The sequence below is a fragment of the Embiotoca jacksoni genome, unplaced genomic scaffold (assembly GCF_022577435.1).
Source record: "Embiotoca jacksoni isolate LCO1_2020_lvr unplaced genomic scaffold, fEmbJac1.0.p SCAF_2, whole genome shotgun sequence".
In the NCBI taxonomy this organism is placed as follows: domain Eukaryota; kingdom Metazoa; phylum Chordata; class Actinopteri; family Embiotocidae; genus Embiotoca; species Embiotoca jacksoni.
In genome coordinates this window covers 6,337,806-6,362,561 of record NW_027185340.1, presented here as the reverse complement: position 1 = coordinate 6,362,561, position 24,756 = coordinate 6,337,806, and the positions used below count along the sequence as shown (strand labels likewise).

The 24,756-nt window shown below is 42.4% G+C and overlaps 1 protein-coding gene across 2 annotated transcripts in view; it reads right to left on the bottom strand.

The window, feature by feature from the left end:
- klf12b (Kruppel like factor 12b) overlaps nt 1-19,447 on the bottom strand; it is a 41,216-nt gene extending 21,769 nt beyond the window's left edge. Inside the window, exons 1-2 of one of the 2 annotated variants that reach the window (XM_069154267.1) lie at nt 19,303-19,447; nt 1,958-2,040 (exon numbers count right to left, since the gene is read on the bottom strand). In XM_069154267.1, the coding sequence (XP_069010368.1) occupies nt 1,958-2,023 (66 nt within the window). In that variant the 5' untranslated portion in view covers nt 2,024-2,040; nt 19,303-19,447. Of the gene's footprint in view, nt 1-1,957; nt 2,041-19,015; nt 19,273-19,302 lie in introns of those variants that run through there. The other variant, XM_069154266.1, reaches the window with a different exon arrangement.
- Nucleotides 19,448-24,756: the final 5,309 nt, after the last annotated feature.

The following is a 24,756-nucleotide window of genomic DNA, read 5'->3' as shown; positions in this document are numbered from 1 at the left end:
ATGTGCTACCTCTTTATTCAATTTCATATTAACACTATGATAGTAAGAGTTATAGTCACCTGCTAAAAGTGTCCAATCATCTTATGTAAAAAAAAAAAAAAAAAAAAAAAAAAAAAAAAAAAAAAAAAAAAAAAAAAAACACGTGTGAAAAGGTCAAAACAACAGAAGCTTTGCACAAAAATGCAAAACAGAAACTTCGCTGCATTTTGGGGTCAGGCTTTCAAACTCATCTCAACCAGCAGAAATGGAAAACTTTAAGCCACCCCCACTCTCATTTTGACAGATACAAACACACGTATGCGCTCAAACCTACACATATTAAGGTTGGCTCGACCCGCCCGCCTGCCTCTGTCCTCATGCCATTGTCTTTATTAGGGGATACTGGTTAGCGGGGCAGATTTTCCAGCCCCTTGCAGGCGATTTGTCTAACGAGGCAGACCATTTCCAGCAAGCCCTTGGCCCTACGCCACCCAAATGAAGACCACATTTCTGCAGCAGCCTAAACTGTCTGTCTGCCATCTAAAAGGGAAGCTCAAGCGAGATTGGATCTTTGTGCACTTCAAAGCTGTGTGGGCTGCAGTGCTCACATCCTGACTGTGACTGACATCACGACGTAGGGAATGATCTCAAACCCCCAGGTATTAGGCAGCAGTGCAAGGGCACAGCTCTCAAACCCTTGAGCCACAGCTGATAGCAGAACACCCAGAAAGTAAACCACCTGCTGCCTCTCCGCTAAATCCTCTGATGTAGAGAGATAGATTCAACTCTTATCGACACTGAGCACCTCCACAGCTCAACAATTCTCTACAGGACCTAAGATAACCTGATGGATTATCAGCAGCTGGTATTTTTCTCATCCATCATGGGTTAATGCTCTCGGGTTCATCTCAGCAGAAATACTGTTCTCCCACAAAGTGCTCTGGGTGATATATCAGGGGGGTAAAGATATTATTGATGTGTTATCAATGGTAATCGATAATAACTGAACACTAATTCGGCATGATTACAAATATTAAGTGGCCTGCACCTACTGCACACACAGCTGTGGCGGCAAACACAGAGGCCTTGTAACCTAGCAACAGCTTCACCATAACAAGACCACTTTATTTCTAGGTACGTCAGACCAGAGCAGACCAGCACTGATACTGTATGTGGGCCATGAAAACGTTGCATGAGGTAGCTCCGTTACACCCAACATGGTCAACACACACAGTTTAATTGGACCTCAGGCTCAAAGATGACATCAAATTGTACGATGCAGCCTGAGGAGTAGAACAAACAGAACATCCGGGTGGAAATGAAACAGCACTCACGAAAGGCTTGTAGTGACAAGCTCTTCTTCTGTGTGACAAATTCATATTGAGTGACAGAAACAACAGAGAGGTGACATAAGAGCACTGTGTGAGGTACAGTCGATGAAGAGATGCAGCAGCGAGAAGAAGAGCATTGGCCTGGTGTGTTGTGTTTGTGTGGATACGAGAGGGAGATTATTCATGTGTGTTTGTAAGAAAGCCAGGCAAGGGAGGATAAAGAGGAATATAGAGACATAAAGAGGCAGGAACAGACACACAGAGAGAGAGAGACAGAGAGAGATAAGATTTAGAGTTTCCCATGCAACCCTCCTCCCCAGAGCAGTGACTACATGTGCGCAATCACCCCCAGCCAGCATGGACTCTCTGCTGGCCCCAGTCACCTCCCCAAAAGACCCCGATGCATTCCTGCTCCAGCTGTGGCTCTCCTCCTCTTCTTGGTTCTTCTCCTCTTTCTGATTACTACCATGCTCTCCGACCACTCCTCTTAGCCCCCACACTCACTCTCTCAGTCACTCACTTGCTCGGGCCTGGGAGTGATTATCGGCCCATTGCCGGGAGGAGGAAAGAAGGAAAGGAAAGCAGGAAAAAAAAAAAAGGAGGGGGGAGGGGGGGGGGGATTGTCTGGAAAACAACTGCTCTCTTACCCCTTGTTCCGATTCCAGGGGCTCAGCTTTGACTCGGACTGCAGGCATTCCGTCAAGCATTAACATCCTGTTTCTTCGGCTGCCTGTGAAGGAACACAGAGGAGGTGTAAGACGAGTGTTTTAGCATGACTAAGCAGGTCCCACACTCAGTTATTCACACATGGACATCTACAATGTTGCGCTGGCACTCCCTGAGAAATAAACACATTTTAAATAGATGTGGATTCATGTTTTTCGAAGTCATCAGGAGCTGATAGACAAAAGATGCGCATAAACTGTGTAAACTCAGTTAGAGCACAGCATGACACAGAGTCCCTCGTCTCGATAATAACGATTTTCAATTGCCTGGTGGGCTGCTGCGGGGTTAATAACACTTCATAACACTGAATAAAATCCTCTTAAGACTTCAATGGAATACAAACACACACTCTGATACATACACATAGTCACTCAACAGCAGTCGCAACAGCACAAACACACACCAGAGTTTCCTCTCCCAACACAGATATAAAGAAAATAATAAATGTCACTTGAAAATCGTGAAACTAGACGCTTCTGTCGATCATATTTTATACTCATGATGATATACAAACACACTTTCAGTACTACTTAACATTCATCCGTGCCTCTGCCTCTGAGCGCTGTGTGTCTGTAAAGTGGGCAGCAGTGCCCGTCTCCTCAGCTCCGCGCTGTGGCTTTAAGAGGGATACTCAGATGGAGCCAATGACAACAATGCATGTTCCGTATCCCTCAGCTGGGGCCGACCTGAGGTAACCCTCCCTCTTATTATTTTAGCAGCAGTACATGGAGGAATGCAAGCAAGGCAAATAGACTCTAAACATCTCTATTACTCTCCACCGCTGGCACCAGCAGCGGGGTTTGTGGCCCAGTGCTTTGCAGTCAGCAGCACCGGGGCCATCGTGATCACCATTAGTCTGAGTAAAAAAACAAAAAAAAGAAAGAAAGAAAGAAAAAGCTGAGCCAGTGATGGATGACATATATTTTCTCTATGTAAATGCCCATCTGACTATGTCTAACATCTTACACAGCATCCATGTTAGCCTGTCAAATGATGACGATTTTTTTTTTACACACCAGAAAATCCACTCAAGACAATTACCAGAAAACATTTCTTTAAAAAATGTTTTGGTCAAAATCATTTAATGCCATGTATTTGTCCTGCACCTTTTAGATTCTGAAGCAAAAAGGCTAATCCTGACTGTGTGTGTTTATGTGTGAGGGAGGTAGAGAAAGAGGGAGGATTTACTCCCTCAATCTGCAACCCCCCAGATCTCGCCTCTCAGGTCTAAGTCCCTCAGGTACCCTGGCTGTGCTGCTATTGTATTGTTGTCCAGGATGTCCTTCGGCTTCAGGTCTTGGTAGGCCCAGATAGCGTTGCCATAGTAACGACTGAGCGGGTGGAGCTGCAGCCTCAGTCCAGCCTCGAGCCATGTGTTGAGGATTGGAAGAGAGAAGAGTGCACGAAGAGAGGCAGAAAGTGAGGTATGTTTTCCTCCAGGATGACCATCATTCTACACAGGCATCGAAAAAAGCCAAAATACCCAGAGGGAGTCACCTCAGATAAAATCTTGTTTTTTCTTTGGAGTAAGCTGTCAAAATGTCCTTTTTTGAGCCTGAAAAAGTTTCCCTTTTCCAAGCGTATTTGTTCTCTATGCAAAATGTGCACCCTAATGCTACTGGACAAAAACAAATCTAAACACCATTCAATTTGGCACAGCCAATCAGATCTGAACATTTCTTGAAAGCAACAACCTTTGTCCATGTGCCTTAAGTCCAGCTAATCTAGTGGTTTGTGAGCACCCACCTCATGAACTGGCCTGCAGAAGGCTATTCATAGGAAATCAATGGCCACTGCACACTTCTGCTTGTGACTGTAATGACCGTAGAGCTAACAGCAGTGAGAGGGACCTAACACTGAGTAATGAGCTAAAACAGGGGCGCTGTGTATCGAGGAGTGCATGTCAAAATACTTTGAAGTCAACTCCCATGAAAGGATCATCTCTTTCTGAACATGAAGATCAGAAATCTCAAAGATTAGAAATAAGAACAAAGATTGAGCCTGAAACGAAGAGAATTTCTTCATGACAGTAAAGCAAGGCGTACCCAGTATTTTCTATCACTAAATTTGGTCTGCTGGCGGCAGGCTCAGGCAACCAGCAGTACGCTGTCCATCAGCAGTATGAGGCACTGTGTGTGGGAGATAGAGGGAGGGAAGGAGGGGGTGGGGGGGGGGGGGGTTAGAAGGAAACAGGGTAGATTAAGATCACCTTTCCATTTGCTGCACTCTGAAATGAAATGGCCATCCCAGGTGTGTGGGGGAGCTGGATGGAGAGGAGAGGAGGGCAGTGGAGTGTTGAGGCATCTCATTTCTCCCTCCTACAAGCCCTCCCATCCCCACCAAAATCCCTCGGAAAAAAAAAAAAAAAAAAAAAAACAAGGTAAAGGGAGCAGGTGAATATCGAGGCCAGCTCTGGCAGCAAAAATGCTCTAAATATACATATATCCATGTTTTCTGTTCTCTTTGTTTTTCTGTTTGCACTCATTTCTGTCTGTTAATGCTTTTCAGAGTATAAACTGAAACACCCCCACATATCCACTTCTATGACCTCAGATCCAACATCTCCCAGTTTGCTGATGGCTATTGACTCTGTGCTGACTGAGGCAATAGCTGTAGTCACACTGAACGGGTGAAGGCTGTGGCCGAAACCAAAACCGAACACACCAGACTAGGCAAACCTCTGATCTGTGACTTTTCGCCTGCCTTTTAGCTTTATACCTGTGCTGCAGTACGCTGACGACACTGGGATTTAAATGAAGATGGATTTTATTTAATTACTGCGATTCAACAAGAAATGACTTCGATTGGCAAAAAACAACTGAAAGGTGTGTGTTGGTGTAGTGGGTGGTGAACATCACTGTGACTGCATATGAGTGTGAAGACAGATCCTGTCTCTGAATGTTCGCTCGCAAAGCAATGAAACACTTTTTTGTTCCAATGAAACTTAGGTTTAAACAACCTCACAAACCAGATTTAGTGTGCACCATCTCTGCTTTCTCTCTCATCTTTGTCCCTCATGTGGACATACTTGCACGCATGCACACACACACACACACACACACACACACACACACACACACACACACACACACACACACACACACACACACACACACACAGAAAAAACACACACCCCGAAACACACTGCAACAGACGGGCTCCGCCAATGCTTTGTTCCTGTGTCGAGCGCCCAGAGCAACTGGGTGCATCTGTGTCACAGAGGCTGGACCTGCTGCCACGGGCTGGGATGGAGGAGGGATGGGGAAAAAGGTGAGAGGAAGTGAAGGGTGCAAAGAATTATGGGAGATACACGAGGAAGGATTAGGGAAGGTGATAGCAGAAGAAGTGAATGAGGGTGGGGGGCTCGTTGAAGAGCGCAGAGTTGCTGGCAAGAGCAGTGGTTAGGGAAGTAATCAAGGGGAGTTGAAGGGGTTGGGAGGTGTGTGTGTGTGTGTGTGTGTGTGTGTGTGTGTGTGTGTGTGTGTGTGTGTGTGTGTGTGTGTGTGTGTGTGTGTGTGTGTGTGAGGGGGCAGGGGGGGATGTGGGGATGTGGGGAGGAGGAGGGGCAGGAGTCAGAGAAGCGAGAGAGGGTAGAGAGGGGATATGGACCCGAGCCAAGGCCCGGTCGAGCGCAAAGCACACGGTGCAAGAATGCCAACAGACCCCCTCCCACCCAGTCCTCTACCAAAGAGAAGAGAGGAGAAAAAAAGGAAAGCAAGAGAGGAAAGCAGCGAGGAAAACCATTTTTAAAATGCTACAAATGAGAAACAAATGACGAACTTGTGCTATAAGTGTGGATGCGTACAAAGGGCAGGGCTGTAGGTGATGTGAGATGAGCATTTCCTGTGTTTTGCCTGTCTGCCGCTGGCCTCTTTGCTGCGGCTCACTTCCCTCTTCTGTGCCCCTGGACACCCCAATGTGACACATTAGCCTGATAAGCGGCCTACAACTGCAAACTCACCAGCACACTACTCCACTTCCTCTCTTCAGAGTCACTCAGGGCAGGAACTTTTTGAAAAGCAGTGAAAGCTGAGTACAATCTCATTTAAATGGTAACAGAAAACACTTGCTAGACAAAGACAAATGGCTGAGTGGCACTTTTGTAGACCTTGGAAAATAAAAGGTTTAATACAAATTAAATAAAAGCCATATAGATTTATTTTTTTGGTGGCGGTGTAGTCACGAAAGAGCCTCAGCTGAATCACAGCTGATTTTCAATCTCACCGTCCGCCTGCTTCATATTAGGCTGTGTCTGTTCATGACCTCATCTTGTTGGCCTAATTCTGGTCTTGAGAGCCATTCAAATAGCTCCCTGCAGAGTTAATACTTAAAGTGTAACTACATCCAGGCGAATAACGGCACTCGGTGTGGTCAAAGGTTCAGCAGACTTGAATCTTCAAACCACTCCTGTCAGTTCGACCCTTAAGCCAAAGATTAGGTTATGATGCAATAAAGAAATGTAATCAGAATTAAGACAAATTGCATACTTTCCTGGTAAAAAACATAGATTATCAGAGCATATTAGGTGATAATAATCATCATTATCAAAGTTTTAGAGCTTATATAGCTGCCAAGTCAAGTATACTTCAAATTCCCAGTTTGTAGTTATTGCTGCGATGCATTTTCTACAAGCTTTGATGGGGAGGCACTCAATGTGAGGAGAGAGTGAAAACTCCAAATATGGCTGACTTCAGCTGCCACTGTGTGTTTTTTGTTTTCTTTTATTAGGACAAAATTTAGGATGAACTTAAGGTGAAAAGAACGCTCATAATTAAAGCAAAGGCTATAAGATATCCTCACTTTAAGTCTGATACGCGATAAATTACAAAACAATGGGAGCCTGCATCTCCCATCATGCAACCAATAATTTTTTGCTAGATCCTCCCAGCCTGGTCTATGTCCACGTCTTTCATACTGATGTCCCTGATTTATAACTATTTCTTATACATTTGCCTCCAGCCTCTAAAACCATCGCGGGGGTGCTCATGTTGCCAGGCGTGACTGAACTCCCTTCAGAGCCATAGAAAGCACATAGCTATTGTTTTCACAGGCTGAGTGGTCCTCCCCATGACGAGGTAATGGCCTCTGTGTATAAAACTGGCAGAGCTCCCCTTTAATGACTTTCTACCCCCAAACAGCAAATACCTAGTAAACAGCGCTGATAGTGTTTGTTTATGTGTGCATCTGTGTGAGCACGGTGGAGCCGGGTGCTTTCCCTCAGAGTCCACTCCTGGATGTACCGACATGGACATAGTCTTTTTTAATCATTCCTGGCACAGATTGAATGGTCTCAAAATTTCCATTTCATAAGCCGTATTTTCCTTGGCGAGAGACCGGCAAGCGAAGTCTTTTGGATGCTTCTGGGACATTTTTGAACAGGGCTCTGTAGCAGTGTAGAGTGCAGCTACCTCTCTGCTCATAAAAGCATGGCATTCTCTAACCGCCAACCAGCACAATGGCATCAAACCGCAACTTATGTGTGCTCCCCCTTTAAAAAAAAAAAAGAGAGCGAAAAAAGTTCCCTTTAGGGTTAAAAGCCCCTTAAAGATGCACTCAACTGATGCTGTTTTTATACCTCAAGACCCTGCCCATTTCCTCTGAGAATAAACCCGTCACACAGCGGGAGGACACAGCTTTCTTTATGACCACAGTTATTAATAGACAGAATACACTATCGTGTGTTGGGTTATTTAATCTCGGCCACATACAACACATCAGGTTCCATCAATTTAAACTGAAATTCTGTCAACACATTATAATTTTATAAATTGGAAGTAAATACTGAGTCTGTCACCAGCAAGAAAATACAACTGTGACAATCTTACTGAGTCATCACCTAATGGACATGCTTAGTATGACCACTGTAGTTGTGAAGAGGATATTATCGGCCAATCGCTTGTCAAAAAAATGCCACATACAAGAAAAAATAAGCATTCATAGAACCAATGAGACGCTGTGGACTGGGCTGAAGCAGCTTCAACGATGGACACCAAAACCATTTGCAAAGGTTGAATGCAGATGGCAAAGGATGAGTATTGATTTCATTGAGCCATGTGTCAGAACACACATCAAGCAGGACTGTGGTGAGACCCAGCTTCATAAATATCTAATGCACTTTTGCGACACTGTTGAATTATTGTTTGTCAGTAAAGTTTCATATACTACACTCTGTAATAGTGGACAATGGATTATTTTCAATAAAATAGAGCTTTTTGTGCAATGCCGGATTAATGTAATGCAAGGTTAAAGGAGCCTGGGTTCAGCGGGTCTGATACAGTATCTGATGTGGAAATGGGCTCAGCAACAATGTGTGGTGCCAATTTTTTTTTTTTTTTTTTTACCCCTACACAATGACCTCATTATGTAAGTTCCTGTAGACATCTAATGCCAAAAAGTGCCCCTTTATATACAGTATACAGCTCGATATAAACTTTCCCTAAAGCAGGAGAAACAAGTGAAAAGTCAGATAAGTAAGTACAATGTGTTTGCGTATGTGTGTACATGTTTTTCTCATGTTGTGGGCACATGAATCTGTTTACACAGTCACATTGTGGGCACTCACTTCCCTTTCTGCGAAAAAAAAAAAAAAGAAGCAAATCCCAATGTCATAAACCATGTGAAGACTTGGTTAGGTTTCCATGAAATGAATGTAAGTCAGTGTAATGTCCTCTGAAGTGATGGAAACACGACTGTGTGTGTGTGTGTGTGTGTGTGTGTGTGTGTGTGTGTGTGTGTGTGTGTGTGTGTGTGTGTGTGTGTGTGTGTGTGTGTGTGAGACAGTGAGAGAAGGAGAGAAGGAGAGAGAGAGAAAGAGCAGTGAACTCATGTTGTTCTTGCCTGAGCCAGGGAGCTCAGCACCTGAGAGGAAACCAGCTCCATTTATAGAGTTGATGCCCATGTAAATACACAGACCACACAAAACACACACACACACACACACACACACACACACACACACACACACACACACACACACACACACACACACACACACACACACACACACACACACACACACACAAACAACACACGTTTGCGCACTAGCAAGGCCCACGGAAGTTCCCATATTCTGGTGGATTGCCCTTGGGTCCTTGCTATTTCTGCCAGGGGCAGGGGGATCCTGTGTCAGTAATCCTGTCAGGATGAGGGGGATGAGGTCGCCGGATGCAGCTCAAGTCCACTGCCTTCACGAGCACACATACATATACACGCGCACACACACACACACACACACACACACACACACACACACACACACACACACACACACACACACACACACACACACAAATGAAAATAATTTGTGGGAACACTTAATTAACCGCAAAAGTCTTGAAGAGAGTCTTAAATCAGATTTAGTTTGCAAATTGACAGCAAACTAAAGAATTTTGGTACTAAATTAAGTAAGAAGAAAAATAAACTGTTTTACAAAAATGTAATAAATGTAACTAAACGTGGTAGTAAACAATTATGGACTACTATGAATTATTCATTGAGACAAAATAAGTCAGCCTCATCTTATTCAGAGAAAATTTGGACAGGAATATTTAAAGAGACCGAGCAAATCCGTTATGTCATCAGAGTGCCAACACTAACAAATACAAATTTCCAATCGTCGACTTATCAGTTCATCACCAATTTGGACAGATAACGGACAGAATTGTCCATAAACAGATTCAGTCTGGTTTTCCGACAATAATTTAACCACTAACTTCCAAAAAGTTGGCTGTTGGTTTTGAGTAAATGTGAAAAAATAAAAGGTCATGTTTGTTCTGAGTCGGCCTTATTATGGATAAATTGTTACTTAAGCGACAGAAGGTAAATGGTGAACTTCCATGGAAGCTATTCAGATGTTAAACATGTCAAAGTGCCTCAAGGAGATGGCCTGGGACCACTCTTGAGCATTATTTTCATGAATGATCTTCCTTCAGTATTAAAAGAAGGTTCGTATCTCAATGTATGATGATGATTAGACGGTATTTAACAGAAACAACTATTATTGATTTTAATAAAAATTTGGACTTGAAAATGGATGTAGATTGGATCAACAGTTATAAACGTATGTTGAATGTGTTTAAAATAACTACTGTTGTAAGAAGAAAAAAAACTATTATTTATGTTCAAAACCACATTTTTAACAAAGTTATCTCAAATGGGAATAATTTTTACTTGTAAAGTGGGAAGTAATTGACACAACAAACTATCAAACAAGTAATTCAAGTTTTGATTTCATCCCACCTAGATTATAGTCCAGTACAGAATAATAATACAGTACAGATACACACAATCATTCAACAAGGCACACTGTTGGGAGGTTGTGTCACACACACACACACACACACACACACACACACACACACACACACACACACACACACACACACACACACACACACACACACACACACACACACACACACATACACACACACACACACACACACGCTAAAAGAGCTGTACTTAAGAGGAGACTTTAGTAAATACTATATATACTTTGATGTTTAAGGGTTCCATTGGCATTCAGTAAATTCTATTAATCTACTAGATCATTATAGATTCAGTCCAATCTTCTCTATTTGTGTGTGTTTACGTATACTTAAATTGCATCAACAATTGTTTTATTTACAGCAGACGTGCATCGCGATGTGTTATGTTATTGTATTGAAATGAGTAGTGTGAATGTGTATTTTTGTAGTGTCACCATGTAAACTGTGTGGACTCCAGGAAAAATAGCTGCTCCTACGCAAACGCTAATGGGGATTTTAATGAACAAACAAACAAACAAACTTGGCTGTGTGGAGACTACATGCAAAACACATCAACTGTAGAAAAAAAAAAAATTCTCCTTGGGGATTAATAAAGTATCTATCTATCTATCTATCTATCTATCTATCTATCTATCTATCTATCTATCTATCTATCTATCTATCTATCTATCTATCTATCTATCTATCTATCTATCTATCTATCTATCTATCTATCTATCTATCTATCTATCTATCTATCTATCTATCTATCTATCTATCTATCTATCTATCTATCTATCTATCTATCTATCTATCTATCTATTAATGTGTTCACACAATGTAACAAATGTATAGTTTTAAATAAAACGCGGTGAAACAGTGAAAAAATGCAACATATTGGCATCGTCACACACTTTAATGATGAGCTCAAACACATGGATTTAAACCAAGAAGACGAGAGCCTTTAAAAAAAAAAATTGTGCAAGTAATAATACTTTAACAAAACATGTCTCTACTGTGTCTTGTTAAGTGTGTCAAATGATAAAAACCTCAACATTTATGTTAGCCTTTCCAATCTGTTTTCAACAGACAGGGGGAAATCTTTTATGGTTGTTTTTTGTGTGACTTTTTGCCATTGTAAAAGATCCCCACCTCCACCAATACCACCTCCGTCCTTTCTATGTCTTGTGAAACTGTGGGAAATGAAGAAGCTGTTTATTCCGAGAGGAAACACTCAAAGCGAAAAGAAGAGTCGGTCGCTGTCTGGTTTGTCTGTGTCTCCAACTGTGTGTCAAATGCACTTCTTCTAAAGCTGACTTCCTGAGCCCCGGCTCTGTTCTACTGTCTGGCTACCGCACGCGCACGCGCACACACACACACACACACACACACACACACACACACACACACACACACACACACACACACACACACACAAACCTTATGACCTCTGCCTGCACCCACAATGAACCATATTTATCTTAGATTCAGAGACAGACACACTCATACACTATAAACTCTCTCTCAATATCACAGCTCAGCCCATTAAAGAAGAATATAGATGCCCATTCAACACAAACAGCCACCCACACACACCTACAGTTTGCACACACACAAGCCATGCGCAAATACAGACACACACACACACACACACACACACACACACACACACACTCCTCCACAGTGCTCCAGAGAGAGGTAAACAGAAGAGTCTGACATCCTCTTGCATCATGTGCCTCAAATGCAGCAGAGAAACGGCTAAACAAGCTGTGACCGTGACAGTTCTAAAGTGAGGTGGCATTACTCAAGAGAGCTTCGACATCGAAGTCAAAGCAATTTGTGACACCATTCAAGACTATTTACGTCCGATTGAAGATCATTTTGATGTAATCATGAGAAAGAATAAGTTAAATATTCCACATGAGGGCTTGGACTGAGGAAACCACAAAAAAAAATAGATGCTGCAATACAACTCCTGAAGCGCCAGTTAACTATGAAGTCTTCTTGCTCCAACATAATCTACTGACCTCTCAGGGACACCGCACACACTCAGTCACCTCTGTAAATGCAGTAGGGTCAGTGGCTGTGCATCTAAAATAGCCTCTGACACAAAAACCTCACTTGTACCAAAGGAGGGGGAGGTGGAGCCGAGGCGAACCGGGATAATCGTGAGGAGGACTTGTCACAGGCTTTCAGGAAGATACTGTAATATTCTTGGCAAGTTTAAAGCGACGTTTTCATGGCATAAGGCTATACTGTACATAAGAGAGAGAAAGACAGAACGGAAGAGGTTAACTGAAGTGGATCAATAAAAAAAAAAAAACACTGTGACTGCAGCAGTCTCTTATTTACTCTCAGTTCACAGGTCTTCAGTTGAGGTGGCCACACTGCAGCGCTTAGAAAACCCTCTCAAGCTGACGAAGCGGCATCGTGGGAACAATTCTGCATTCAATTCACCATGAATGAAATAACATAGAAAATATTAGCTATGGTGGGAAACCACTAAAAACAGAGAGAGAGATGCTATATGTTGCGGACAGTCTGTGTTAAGAATAAAAGCCCATGAGAACATGTAGCGGAGGTTTGAGCGAGTCAATCGCAGTATCCAGCCCTCTTCTCCTGTGGAGGTTAGAGCTGCTTTTTATATACTGAAAATGAGGGTCAGATTGAAAGCCTGCACTTGTCTCCCGCCCTGACGATTAGCATCCTTGCAATAACCTGCATCCTTCCCACCAACCACCCACCCACCTACATACTCTCTCTCTTACTCCCCTCCACCCAGACCCCACCCCTCAAGGGATGACAGTACACTCCTGCCCTAATGGGGAATTCTTCGAGTAGGCTACTGCCTTTTACCCCCCCTTAGGCTCCGGTAGCGTATGTGTATGTGCGCTCGTGTTCTAACGTGTACGCCCGTATGCGCTGCCCCTTCCCCCAACATATACACTCTGTACATACCACTCACAATAGCTTGTCTTCCGAATGCATCACAGCACATGTGCACTCTCAAAGATCGACCTAGATGTTTTACAATAACTCTACAATGCACGCATGCAGAGGCACCAATACGTTGACTCATCTGCAGCATCTAATGTAAACACCTCGGCACAGAAATAATACCAGCTCAAACACTTAAACGCGCACTCTTCCTTCGCCCCCCCCCCTTTTTTTTTTCTCCACTCGCTGTGTCTTGTGACGCAAACACAAGCACATTTTCATCAGTGTGTAATAGTCATGCACAGTCCTTTGCATGCAGCATCACGAAGGGCCTACCCTATCTAACTTAACTTTGCGCTGAGACAACCAAATCGAGCCCGACGCACAGCATATGGAAATTAGACAATAACGGACCAACCAAAACATTCCAATAGGCTGACACTTATTACATCAAAAGTGCAGTTATTTTCGCTCGCCGAGTTTTTCCCCTTGGTTTGACCCATTCCAGCTCTCCAACACCACTCAATAAAAGCCAGCAGCTGTGTTTACCTCTATTACTCATCTACTCACGCCTTCACTTCGATTATTTTTCCTCTCGTTGTTGAGCTGATGCTGTGCCGTGTTGGTACCTGGGTAAAGCGGCTAATTGTCACGGCCCCGTAGCATGAACCTGAATTTGGCTGTGCGGAAAAAAAGCACTGCGGCCCTCTCAAATGGATTCCACATGCTGTTTGCATAATTTCCTCTCCCAACAGTTGACCTACAGTACAACTGGAAACAAAAGTTCACAGTGATCCACACAGCATCCACACACAGGTCTGCTGAAACCATCTGCCATGAGGCTACTGAGAAGCAGCTCCCCAAAGATTCTGTAAAGGGATACTCTCTCTGTAAAAACAGACCAGAAATGGTCCTAAACACTCTGAAAGTGCTGACTTCGAATGCTCTTCCATCCTCTTTTCTTGGCTTCCTTCCTTTTCTCCTTCCTTCTTTTAACCAACCATATTTGGCTACAGTCAATTACACACTTGGTTGACAGAGGAAAACGTCATCAGAGATAGACAGGCCTTCCTTTTGACATACCTTTCCATCCGAGCCATGGAAACATGTCAGGCAACCTTAAATCAGAGTCTGGGGGCTAAGCTCTGCCAAATGAGTCACTTCCAGTAAGCACTTAGTGTGCTACTCTAGAGATGGTGTCATCATTTTTTTTTTTTTTTTTTTTTTTTTAAACAAAACAAAAACTAGATCAATGTGTGGGTCAGGCATCATTGTAAAACCTGACTTTACTTAAATCTGTTTGTTGTTTGATGAGTTTTTTTTTTTTTTTTTCTTTCTTTCAAAATAAAAGCTCAGTTGCTCTGCAGCAGCTTTAACAGTCGACTTCAGATTAGTATTCAACAAAGTAAAGCACCAACAATTCAAAATACTTACATTGATGTTTGACAAGCTGTAATCACTCTTGTTAGATTGTAGTTCTTTCTGGGTTTTTTTTTTCTTCACTATCAACCCTCCAGTCACTGGCTGTTGCACAATACTTTCCATGCTCTCTCCCTCTCTCTCTCTCTCTCTCTCTCTCGCTCTCTCGCTCTTTCTCTTTTTCTTTCACTCAGTCACTGAACACACATGCTCTGGCACTCTGTGTACACCCTTAACTCAATTTGGTAAACAAACCTGGGCTGGACACTCGGGGTCAAAGGTTGAATCCACAAGAGAAAAACACAAGGGGGAGAGAACATTTTGTCATTTTCTGACATGATGAAATACCAGCAAAGGGACTTCAACTCAGATCCCCTGCAAATATTATTATTAGTATTATGTCTTATTTCACCCAAAGGAACACGGCTACCACTGCATGTCTCACTTATCAGGATGAGTCAACGGCAAAGCAACCGCAAGACCCCACAACCTTTCTGTTTCATCGATTTAGTCAGCTTTTGTGACCATCTATCAATATACCAAGTCATCTTTCTGGCTGCTTCCACACATGATAATGACATGTTAGTCTATTGTAAGAACGTGCGGGTGTGTGTGCGCGCGGCACAGAAAGTGTCTCCTGTGGCTGAATATCCTGGTTTGAAAGCTCTGGAGACGGGAAGCTACCTTTATGAGCAAAGCCCGCAGGCATATATCGTGAGCATACTCATTTTCCTCTCTTCCCTTTTGGCCTCGGCTTACAGTTAGGGACCCACATCAATCCATCCATATAGTGCACTGCAGTCTATCTGCAATCAATGATGATACACTCCATAACACCCACTTGGATCAATGAGCAGTCAGTCAATATGCCAGCAGTTAGCCCAGCTGATTGGGGGTAATGCAGGGGATTGCAAATCCCCAAATTCGAATTTGAGTCTACATGTTGTCAGAGTGACCAAACCGGAGCCCGACGCCTCCATCTGTCAACATCTGCCCAATTTGTGCGTTGTGATCTGTGGCTGACAGAGGATGCCTTCAGTGGGGGAATCCTGCTGGGCAATTAAATGTCCTGGGCAGAGGGGTGTTGATGGACAGATAAGAGTCTGTCCGTTGGTGATTGGCTTTTTAATTGAGTCCCCCCTCCCCACCTGTACTGATCTCTATCATAAGCCCTTGGACCATGTCTTGGGGTGGGGGTTGAGACATTGAAGGCATCAAAGTGGCAGCAGCAGCTTGGTGCAGTCGTGGGGGGAAACAACCAGGGGTGTGACGCATTATTTTGGCCACAATAACAGCATTAGTCATTTCAGTAAATACACAAAAACAACAAACAGTAACTGAAAAAGCTCTGTAATGGTCGTAAGAGATACGCCTGTAGCCCTTTAGGAGCAAATGAGGGGAAAGTGTGATGTTATTTTAAAGTGATAAAGTCTATAGAGGAGAAAAAGTTGGGGTGGATGGATGAGTCAAGAAAATGTGAAGACTTTTAGACGTTAGGCGGCATTTAATCTACCGACAATCAACATGGATTTCATTTAACAATGACCACGACTCTTCTGTAACAAAAACAAACATCAGAATACCTCGAAACCGCAACAATATTGTCGGGACAGCTCTTGGTGCCTCAACAAAATATATATACAATGGGAATTTTTATAAATAATCATCAGTAATGGTGACCTGATGACTGAGTGGGTAAAAGCAGTCTGGTAAATTCAGAAAATAACACCAGTTTTCTGAAATGCAGCCTTTAAAATCTAAGACAATATCTAGAATCATATCAGGATATTGATATAATATTAATATAGAGGACAGGCAGTGTCATACCCATTTAATTACCAAAGTCATGAAGTCTTGTTTTAGCTAAAGAAGATATATTAAAAAAAACTCCTTAAAAGACAGTACTATGAGAAGATAGTTTGAGAGGGAAATTAAGAATCATAAAGATTGTTTTGTTAAGTTCAGTTCAAAGGGTTGCAGTTACTGAGTAGGTAGTTCATCTTTATCTTAGTGAAACAACTACGTGATTATTCATATTAAAATGCACTTTGTTCACACATCACTACGTAAACACATACCACTCATACTTCATAATCTGCACTGTTGTTAGTTCAATAGATCATTCAGACTGTCACTGTTTCAAGCTGTAACGTAAAGTAAAATAGTAAAAAAAAAAACTTAAAAAAACTATGCCAATTAGAGTTAATGAAGTTAACAGTTCAGCAGACTGTGAGAGAATGATCACATACAAATATTGCCTCTGTTGCTTTCACTGTCTTTTAATAAGCTTTTAATGAAGTAACTGTAACACAGCTGAGGTGTCGGTGGTGCTCCCAGTCCAGATGATCATTCAGTGCAGTCCATTCAGATTAAAGATTCAGTATTAAAGAAGTATTTGCACATGTTATGAAGGCCCTAAGGTCAGGTACTGTATGTGTTCTATCATTGACAGCACTTTGACAGCAGACTTGGTTCAATGTTGCAGGAATTAACAATTACGTTTTTTTTTTTTATATATTTTGTCAAATTAATATTATAATCTAAAAAATAGTCATCATTTACAGCCTTCACTGATTTGGTGTCCAGTGCTTGCAAGTATTAGTGGGATGTAAAGAGGGCCAGTTTCAGAGCTCCAGTGTGATTCTCCTCCAATGTTCATGCACAGCAGAGAGCGTCTACTCTACATGTGGGATAATATCTGCCTGCTTATTCATGCACAGGCAGAAGACCCCTTTGTACATGGATTTTAAGTGAGACTTTAAATGGGCACTAATCTCCCTCACTGAACATCCATGAGCTGCAGGGGGTCTCGTACACACACACACACACACACACACACACACACACACACACACACACACACACACACACACACACACACTCATAACCCCACCCCCACCTCTCTACATACAATATACTGTGTATTTGTTGTGTTTATATATATATATATATATATATATATAATGTGTATACATTATACACATTATACATATATATACACACATTATACATATATATTTATGGATGACACCCCCACTTAAACCAAAACAAACACCCTGGGGCTGACAGCGAAAGGAGGGCCTCTCCACATCACGAGGGTAAAGTCACAGAGGTCAGTGTAGTTTCCACATCAAACCCAGGAGCAGAGGCCAGAGTCTCATCCCCCTTCCCACCTTTCTCTCTCCTTCCCTCCCACTCTCTTTTGGCCCCTCCATCCCCCTCCACACCCCTCACACACACACACACACACACACACACACACACACACACACACACACACACACACACACACACACACACACACACACACACACACACAGTCACTCTCCGCCTCCTCCTCCACCCCCTCGCTGGATGTACAAATGCCTTTGCTGTCAGCTCTGCCCTGGTCCCCTGTAATTGAAAATAACAGCCAAGGGCCAGCCCCCGGCCACTCTCCCCAGCCTGGTGGCTCTCTGCCTCGGTGACAGCCACCCATCAATACCAATGACTATTACCCTGGAAGTGAGAGCGCTGCCGATGACATCCAAGACACCACCCCTGCAACACTCCCACACACACACACACACACACACACATACACACACCCCAGTGTCCTTCCTCCGCTACCCGAGCCTCCTAATGTTTAACCCGTTGCTAACAGCCTCGTCTCTCTGTCTCTAAGCTGCTACAGTAGGCTATGGTAGGCAAACAACACACACACACACACACACACACACACACACACACACACACACACACACACACACACACACACACACACACCACAACGCTTCACAAAAATGCACACCCACTCTACCACCCACCCACCCACACAACTCCTAAGACTTGCACAAAACTATGACAAGCAGCAAACTTTTTTCCAATGAGAAGTGTTGAGAGAGTTTTTGCAGTGCCGTCACACTCTCATATCCCCCACCAAGACATTTAGTCAGTAATATTCTCCTGCACTCACTTCACTTCTGAGCTGACGTGTTTTGAAGTTGCTTTGGACTTGTGAGAGAGAAGAGATTTGAAACACAACCGGTGCCAGTGGCAATGTAAAGTCCGGATGCTGCCACAGTCACTCAGAGTGTGATCACTTTTTTTTTTTTTCTCCTGTTGTCATGTTTGGAATTGAATTATGAATCTACATTGAGGATAGGTGTTAAATGTCCAGTCAGCACCATGCAGGGTCTCTTGTTTCCCGCACTGACGGCCACCAAAACACAATGCCATAGGTGATCTGAGTTGTCATCTGCTTTGACAGAGCAATGACAGCTGAACGAAACGCACTGAACACAAGCACAAAGCCCAGCAACGTGACAAATGAAGCACACACCAGCAGCAGCAGCAGCAGCAGCCAGCAGAGGAACAGGACTAGAAAAATGCACAGACCTTGTCAGAAGCTGCAGAGCCGTGGAGACTAGGAGACTGTTTTCCTTTCTACAGTCCTCTCTGTCTCGTCTCCTCCTCTCCCTCTCCTCTCCTCTTCTCTCTCCTCTCACTCTGCGTGTATGTACGTGTGTATGTGTGTGTGATAATGTGTGTGAGTGAGTGTGAGTGTGTGTGTGTGTGTGAGTGAGCAGCTCCCTCCCCTTCTGCCTCTCAGCTGCTCGGCTCAGGCAGTTCTCAGGAAATGAATGGGAGCGCACAGAGAACTGTTGTACTTGCAAATGACTTACCCCGAGTCACATGATCCGCTAAATGTAGGGTGGGCCGGTGGGTGGAGGCTTCATAAGCAAAAGGGAAGACAATATACTCTAAGCTTTAACAGCATGCATCGAATTACATGGGGCCCCTCCGGGGAGGTTTCCGACGCGTCCGCTCTCCACCAGCCCAAAGTCCCTCTCCACCCCTCCCGGAGCGCAGCACAGAGCCCCGGGCTGGGGGTGAACATCGGAGCACCTCCCCGTTTAAAGGGGACAGAGGAGGAAGGGGAAACGGAGAATTAGTTCAACTTGTTTGATTTCCTCATCATTGAGAATTAATTTGAGATGTTTTATTCGGTGTGTTTACTATATAAACGTGCTGTGAAAACAGTGACTAGACAGTTACTGTAAATACATTAAAAAGTATATATTTTAAGAATATACTCTGTATTGTATTTTAACGGCAGTCCTATTAGCACGGAAATGACTCGTCAATTAACCGTTTAGTGGATAAGAATATGAATTGATTTTGATAGATGATTGATCATTTAAGTCATATTTTAAAACAAAGTCGTCCAAAGTGTGATGTTTCCAGCTTCTCACAGGAAAGGATTTGCTTAGGGAATTGGATACGTTTTGATTTTCTACTGTCAGCAAAGAATTATTTTATTACAATCACAGGCGTTTTCTCACTGTTTTTTTTAATTTTTATTTAAAGAGGAAACAATTCAGCAATTAATCGATTAATCAAGGAAATAATTACTCATTGAAATTATTGAAAACAATTCCAAGTTGCAACCTTGAGTCAGATTTGTGGGTTAAATCTAATTACATTTATAAATAATAATAGTTTTAGCGTCATAATATATAGGTCTAGTCATTTGTTTACACACTTTATGTACAAGCATCACATGAAAACAAACCGTCAATGGCACAACAAACTAATTGATACATACACATAAATTATGTGTATAATACATTATTTTTCTTCACTGCTTTAATTGATCATTTATATAGATTACTTAAATTCATTAACAGTTTGTGCTAATTAATGTCAGAAAATATTATGCTACAAATAATACATTTAAATGTATGTAGTTTATTGTAATTTCTTGTTCTGTGTGACATTAGACCAAAAGTCAAATATATCATTATATATATTACTATCATAGATGTCTAAAAAAGAACTGTAAATATTAATGTTTGAAAAGGTGCAAACCGTGAAGTTTTCACCTTTATGCTGAAAGAAAATTACCCAAATGAGTAACTAATTATCCAAAATTGTTTAGCTTTTCTGTTGGTTGTATCAACAGTTAATCAAGTAGTTGTTTTCTCTTTAACTGACTAAATTCATAAATTCTAACCTGATGTTCAGTTTACAGGTAATAATACTACTTTATCTCTTTGGGATGTTTCTGCTCCTACAATAAAATGTTACATTTCTGCCTTCTGTTAAATGACTAATTTGAATAACATGCAGGAAGATTTTCCCATAACGGCAGTTTTTAAATTGTCTTCTTTAAAGTGCCCGAACCATAGTGCCCATGTCAGTTTTCCTCCTGGTGTTTCAGGCTTAGAGTCTCTGTGGTATGAGAAGCTGATGCTGATGCTGCTCAGACCCGCTCCCCTGGGAGCTCTAATTAAGGTAAAGGAAGCAGGACTCATCTGCATGGCTGATGGCACTCGTACCACTTTACATGTTGCCAGCTTTATCGTGGAGCTGATTGAGAGAGCCAGAGATGATAGAGAGAGAGAGAGAGAGACAGAGACAGAGAAGAGAAAAAAAGACTATATACAGTAGCACACAGTTAGGCAGATCCAACTGCTACCCACTTAATATTCATTCTGTTTCACTCCAGATACTGTACGTCTTCTGTTTGCAATCAATGGAGGATAAAATGGCTGGGTGGAGACAAGAGGGTGGAACGGAACGGATGGAGGGAAAGAAAGACGAGATTAATAAGGTTGAATATGCTGGACAGAAGGATGGCAGGGTGATTGTATTGAGGTGGATTTCGTGGCTGCCTGGGTGGGAGGGGCTCTAGGTGTCCAGTTGGGAGAAAAGGTTGAATGAATGGATGGATGGATGTAGAGGAGGGATCATCTAGCCCGTAATGTAGCATGTAACTGCAAACTATGGACCTGCTTGGCTGTATGGGTGTGAGTGCTGTTTTAAATGTGTTTTTAAAGCTCTTCGATAAAGAGTTGTATGATGGGCAGTGATTATTACCTGAAGATCAGATTGTATGTTTGAATGCATTTTTGAAACTTTGTTACATTCAAAGATATTTTAAATGAGAGGTCAGGTCTGCTTATTCAATTTCTATCACGTGTAATCGTCTTAAAAGGCTTTTTTTCAGTTTTGTGTCATGACACCAACTGCAATACCCATAAGCATATCCACCTCCCAAACAATTACATCATAGGAACAGCCCTTAGGGTGAATAAAACAAACAAATTCAATTGAAAATGGCTTTTACATAATTATTTTAATTGGCTGGAGACCTGAAATAGTCGGTATGCAAATTATTCCATAACAAGATGACACTCTTGAAACCTGAGTAGATGAGAGAAAAACAACATACACATGTGCACATATTTAACTAACATGCAACTGAAGCTCTGTAAGAACATGAATTCAGAGGACATTGAAGCATTTGAAGCCAATGCAACATGTTTTGGTTGGAAAACTCTGTCACTCTCCTGCCAATATAATTTGACACAGTGTAACATGATAACCTGTCAAGCACTTGGTGACTTTGCACAGTCTTGTACAACTTCATAGAAACCTCAGACCCATCAAATTACAGACATATGGTTCTTCATCTTAAGGGCGTCAATGCGCTGATACACGAGATCGGTCCATTACAGATTAATTTGACGTTCTCAATGTCAGAGAAAATTTCTGATTTGTGTGATGAGATTGCTGGCTAGTTATTAGGTGCTTTGAAGGCGTGTGTGATGGAACACTAATGTAACATCAGCCTTGAGGCCCAGTGATGATCCTTATAATGACGTCCTGAGGAGCTCTTTCAAATGAAATCCTCGCTGTGTAACTGGTGCCCGGGGAGTGCTGGCATGTATTGGAAGGCAGGCAGGCAGGCAGAGTGGAGCGCAAACAGGCGTTTCGAAGGAGGTGGAAGGAGGAGGAGTGTGGACTGACAAGGGGGAGAAAGCTATAGAGAGCAAGAAGAGGAGGGAAAAATGATCGAGGATGATGGAAGATGGTCTGAGAGACAGAGGGAAGGGGTCACCGTATGGATGGATCTGATAGAAGGGGGGGGGGGGCATTCGAGCCGTGGCTCTCTGCTTCCTCCTGGAGCCCCAGCAGGGCTTATTAAACACCTGAGACACAAGCACCTCTCCAAAGGCTACGCCGGCTCCAGACAGGTTGACAATGTGTCACCCCAGGGTGGGAGCAGTTCAAAGATGGCGTGGGTGTCTGGGGGATCATTTGTGGATCTGCATAATAAGCTGTAAGACATCAAGAAGAGTATTATCATTACACTCCTCTCCCTTGCATCATCTGACCCAATCTCATCAAATTATTGTAACACCATTCATCATTTAGTCACACGCTACAAAATGTCTACACTGAGGGGGCGGGCATTCTCACTGTGCAAAGGAGGCCTGAAAAATAAATGTGTGCATGTGCGTGTGCGTATGTGTGTGTGTGTGTTTTGAAATGCTGTGAGTGAGAGATGTGATGCTCCCCTCCTGTTGTCTCTGGCTGAACTTTAGACTCTGGACTCAAAGAACAGTCCTGCCAGACGAGGAAGTAGGGAGCAGAGAAGCTAAACACAACCTGTTACTGCAGTCAGGAGGGAGAGAGTAGGAGGGAGAGTTTGGGGAGAGAGGGAGGGGGGGCACAGAAACCAAGGACATTCTGTTATTGTTGGTTGAATTAGAGGATATCACGACAATCAATACAAAGCCATGGAAATACAGAACTTTTCCTTTCCTTTCCTTTCCTTTCCTTCCCTTTCCCCTCTTTTCAAGTGAGTGGAAACATTGTCAAAAGTAATTTCTAGCTCATTTTCAAACATTTTACACAGGCTTTAAAAGTGAATGCAATGAATTTAATGAAAAAATTATAAAACTGACAGGACATGGATAGAAATTAGAAAATAAAAATAAAAAAAACAGAGGAAGAAGAAGAAGAACTCAAAGAGTCAAGTTGAAACCTTTAAAACTGGGATGGCCCAGAATATATATTTATAGTGTCAGACAGTCCCGGTTTGTAGGCAATAAACTGCTCACCTCTGCAGACCTACTCTGTTCCCACTGTGAATACACACCACTAACAGGCTACATACAGAAAATGAGAAGCATTTGCTCTCATTCAAGGTTTCCCAGCCTCCAAAATGAAATCTGAGATGTACAATGGATTCTCTGTCACAATATCAGCACTATCTCCATTCATTTTGTGAAAAGTTTGGGGAAAGATGCATGCATGCTCAAAATTACACATCTGAGTTTGGTACTATTACTCTATTTTTAACACAAAGCTCCAGTTTGGCATTGTGTACAGTTGCACTGGCAATGTTTGCTCAACTTTGCTGAAACCTGTACCTTGTTGTTGACTGAATCTTTTTCCAAAAAGCAGAGTAAATTCTGCATTTCACAGCTACACACCACCCCATCCACAATTCACCTATAATTACATTTCACAACAAGGTGTCATGTTTGCTCCTGCCTTGCTTGGACAGGAAATAACATGTTTAATGTCACTTTTCTTCTCGCAGTACAATATCGTGTGTCACAATATAGAACCATTTGAAGCTGTCACTCAAGAAAAAGACACATGCTACGGTCAGAGATGTTCAGCAGCCCATATCATTAGCATGGTAGATTTTCTTTCATGTCAAAAGGAGCAAAAAAGAGAAAAATATGTGGTTAGTGGCCTTAGCGTAATTGTTATAGACATAATTTAAAAAATATAAAAATGTGAGGCAACTTCTGCAGCTGAAAAGGTTAAAAATTCGGTATTATGCATACTTCATATTTAATTGATGCTGCAATAAGAGAAAAACAATCATCAAGTGTTTTAAGCAAATAGTCATCTAGAAAAAAAAAAGTACAAGGTTTTCAGTTACCTGGTTACAAATTCTAAGAATTACATCTTTCTCCAAAAGAGAATCAACCAACGTGCAAATATCTTTCATTTTAAAATTTACAATGGAGGTCTGGAGGTCCTCATCCCACTGCTGGATGGTGCACATTTGAGCGTGAGCGGCTTCCAAACTTGTTGAAGATGTTCCAAAATCACTTAACGCATATCTGATCTTTAGCTCAGATTGCAGGAGAGCTCAAAGGCACTAAACTCTGCACATGCATCGTTCTGCAAAGTGAAGGTCAATGATCCAAGTGAAGAAGCAATGAGAGAGATACATTTTAAATGGAGGGGAATGTTTAAAGACCTCCTGGCACATACCGAAGACTTCATCAGCTTTTTATTTATATAAATCAGTTGGTGGGTGACTTTCT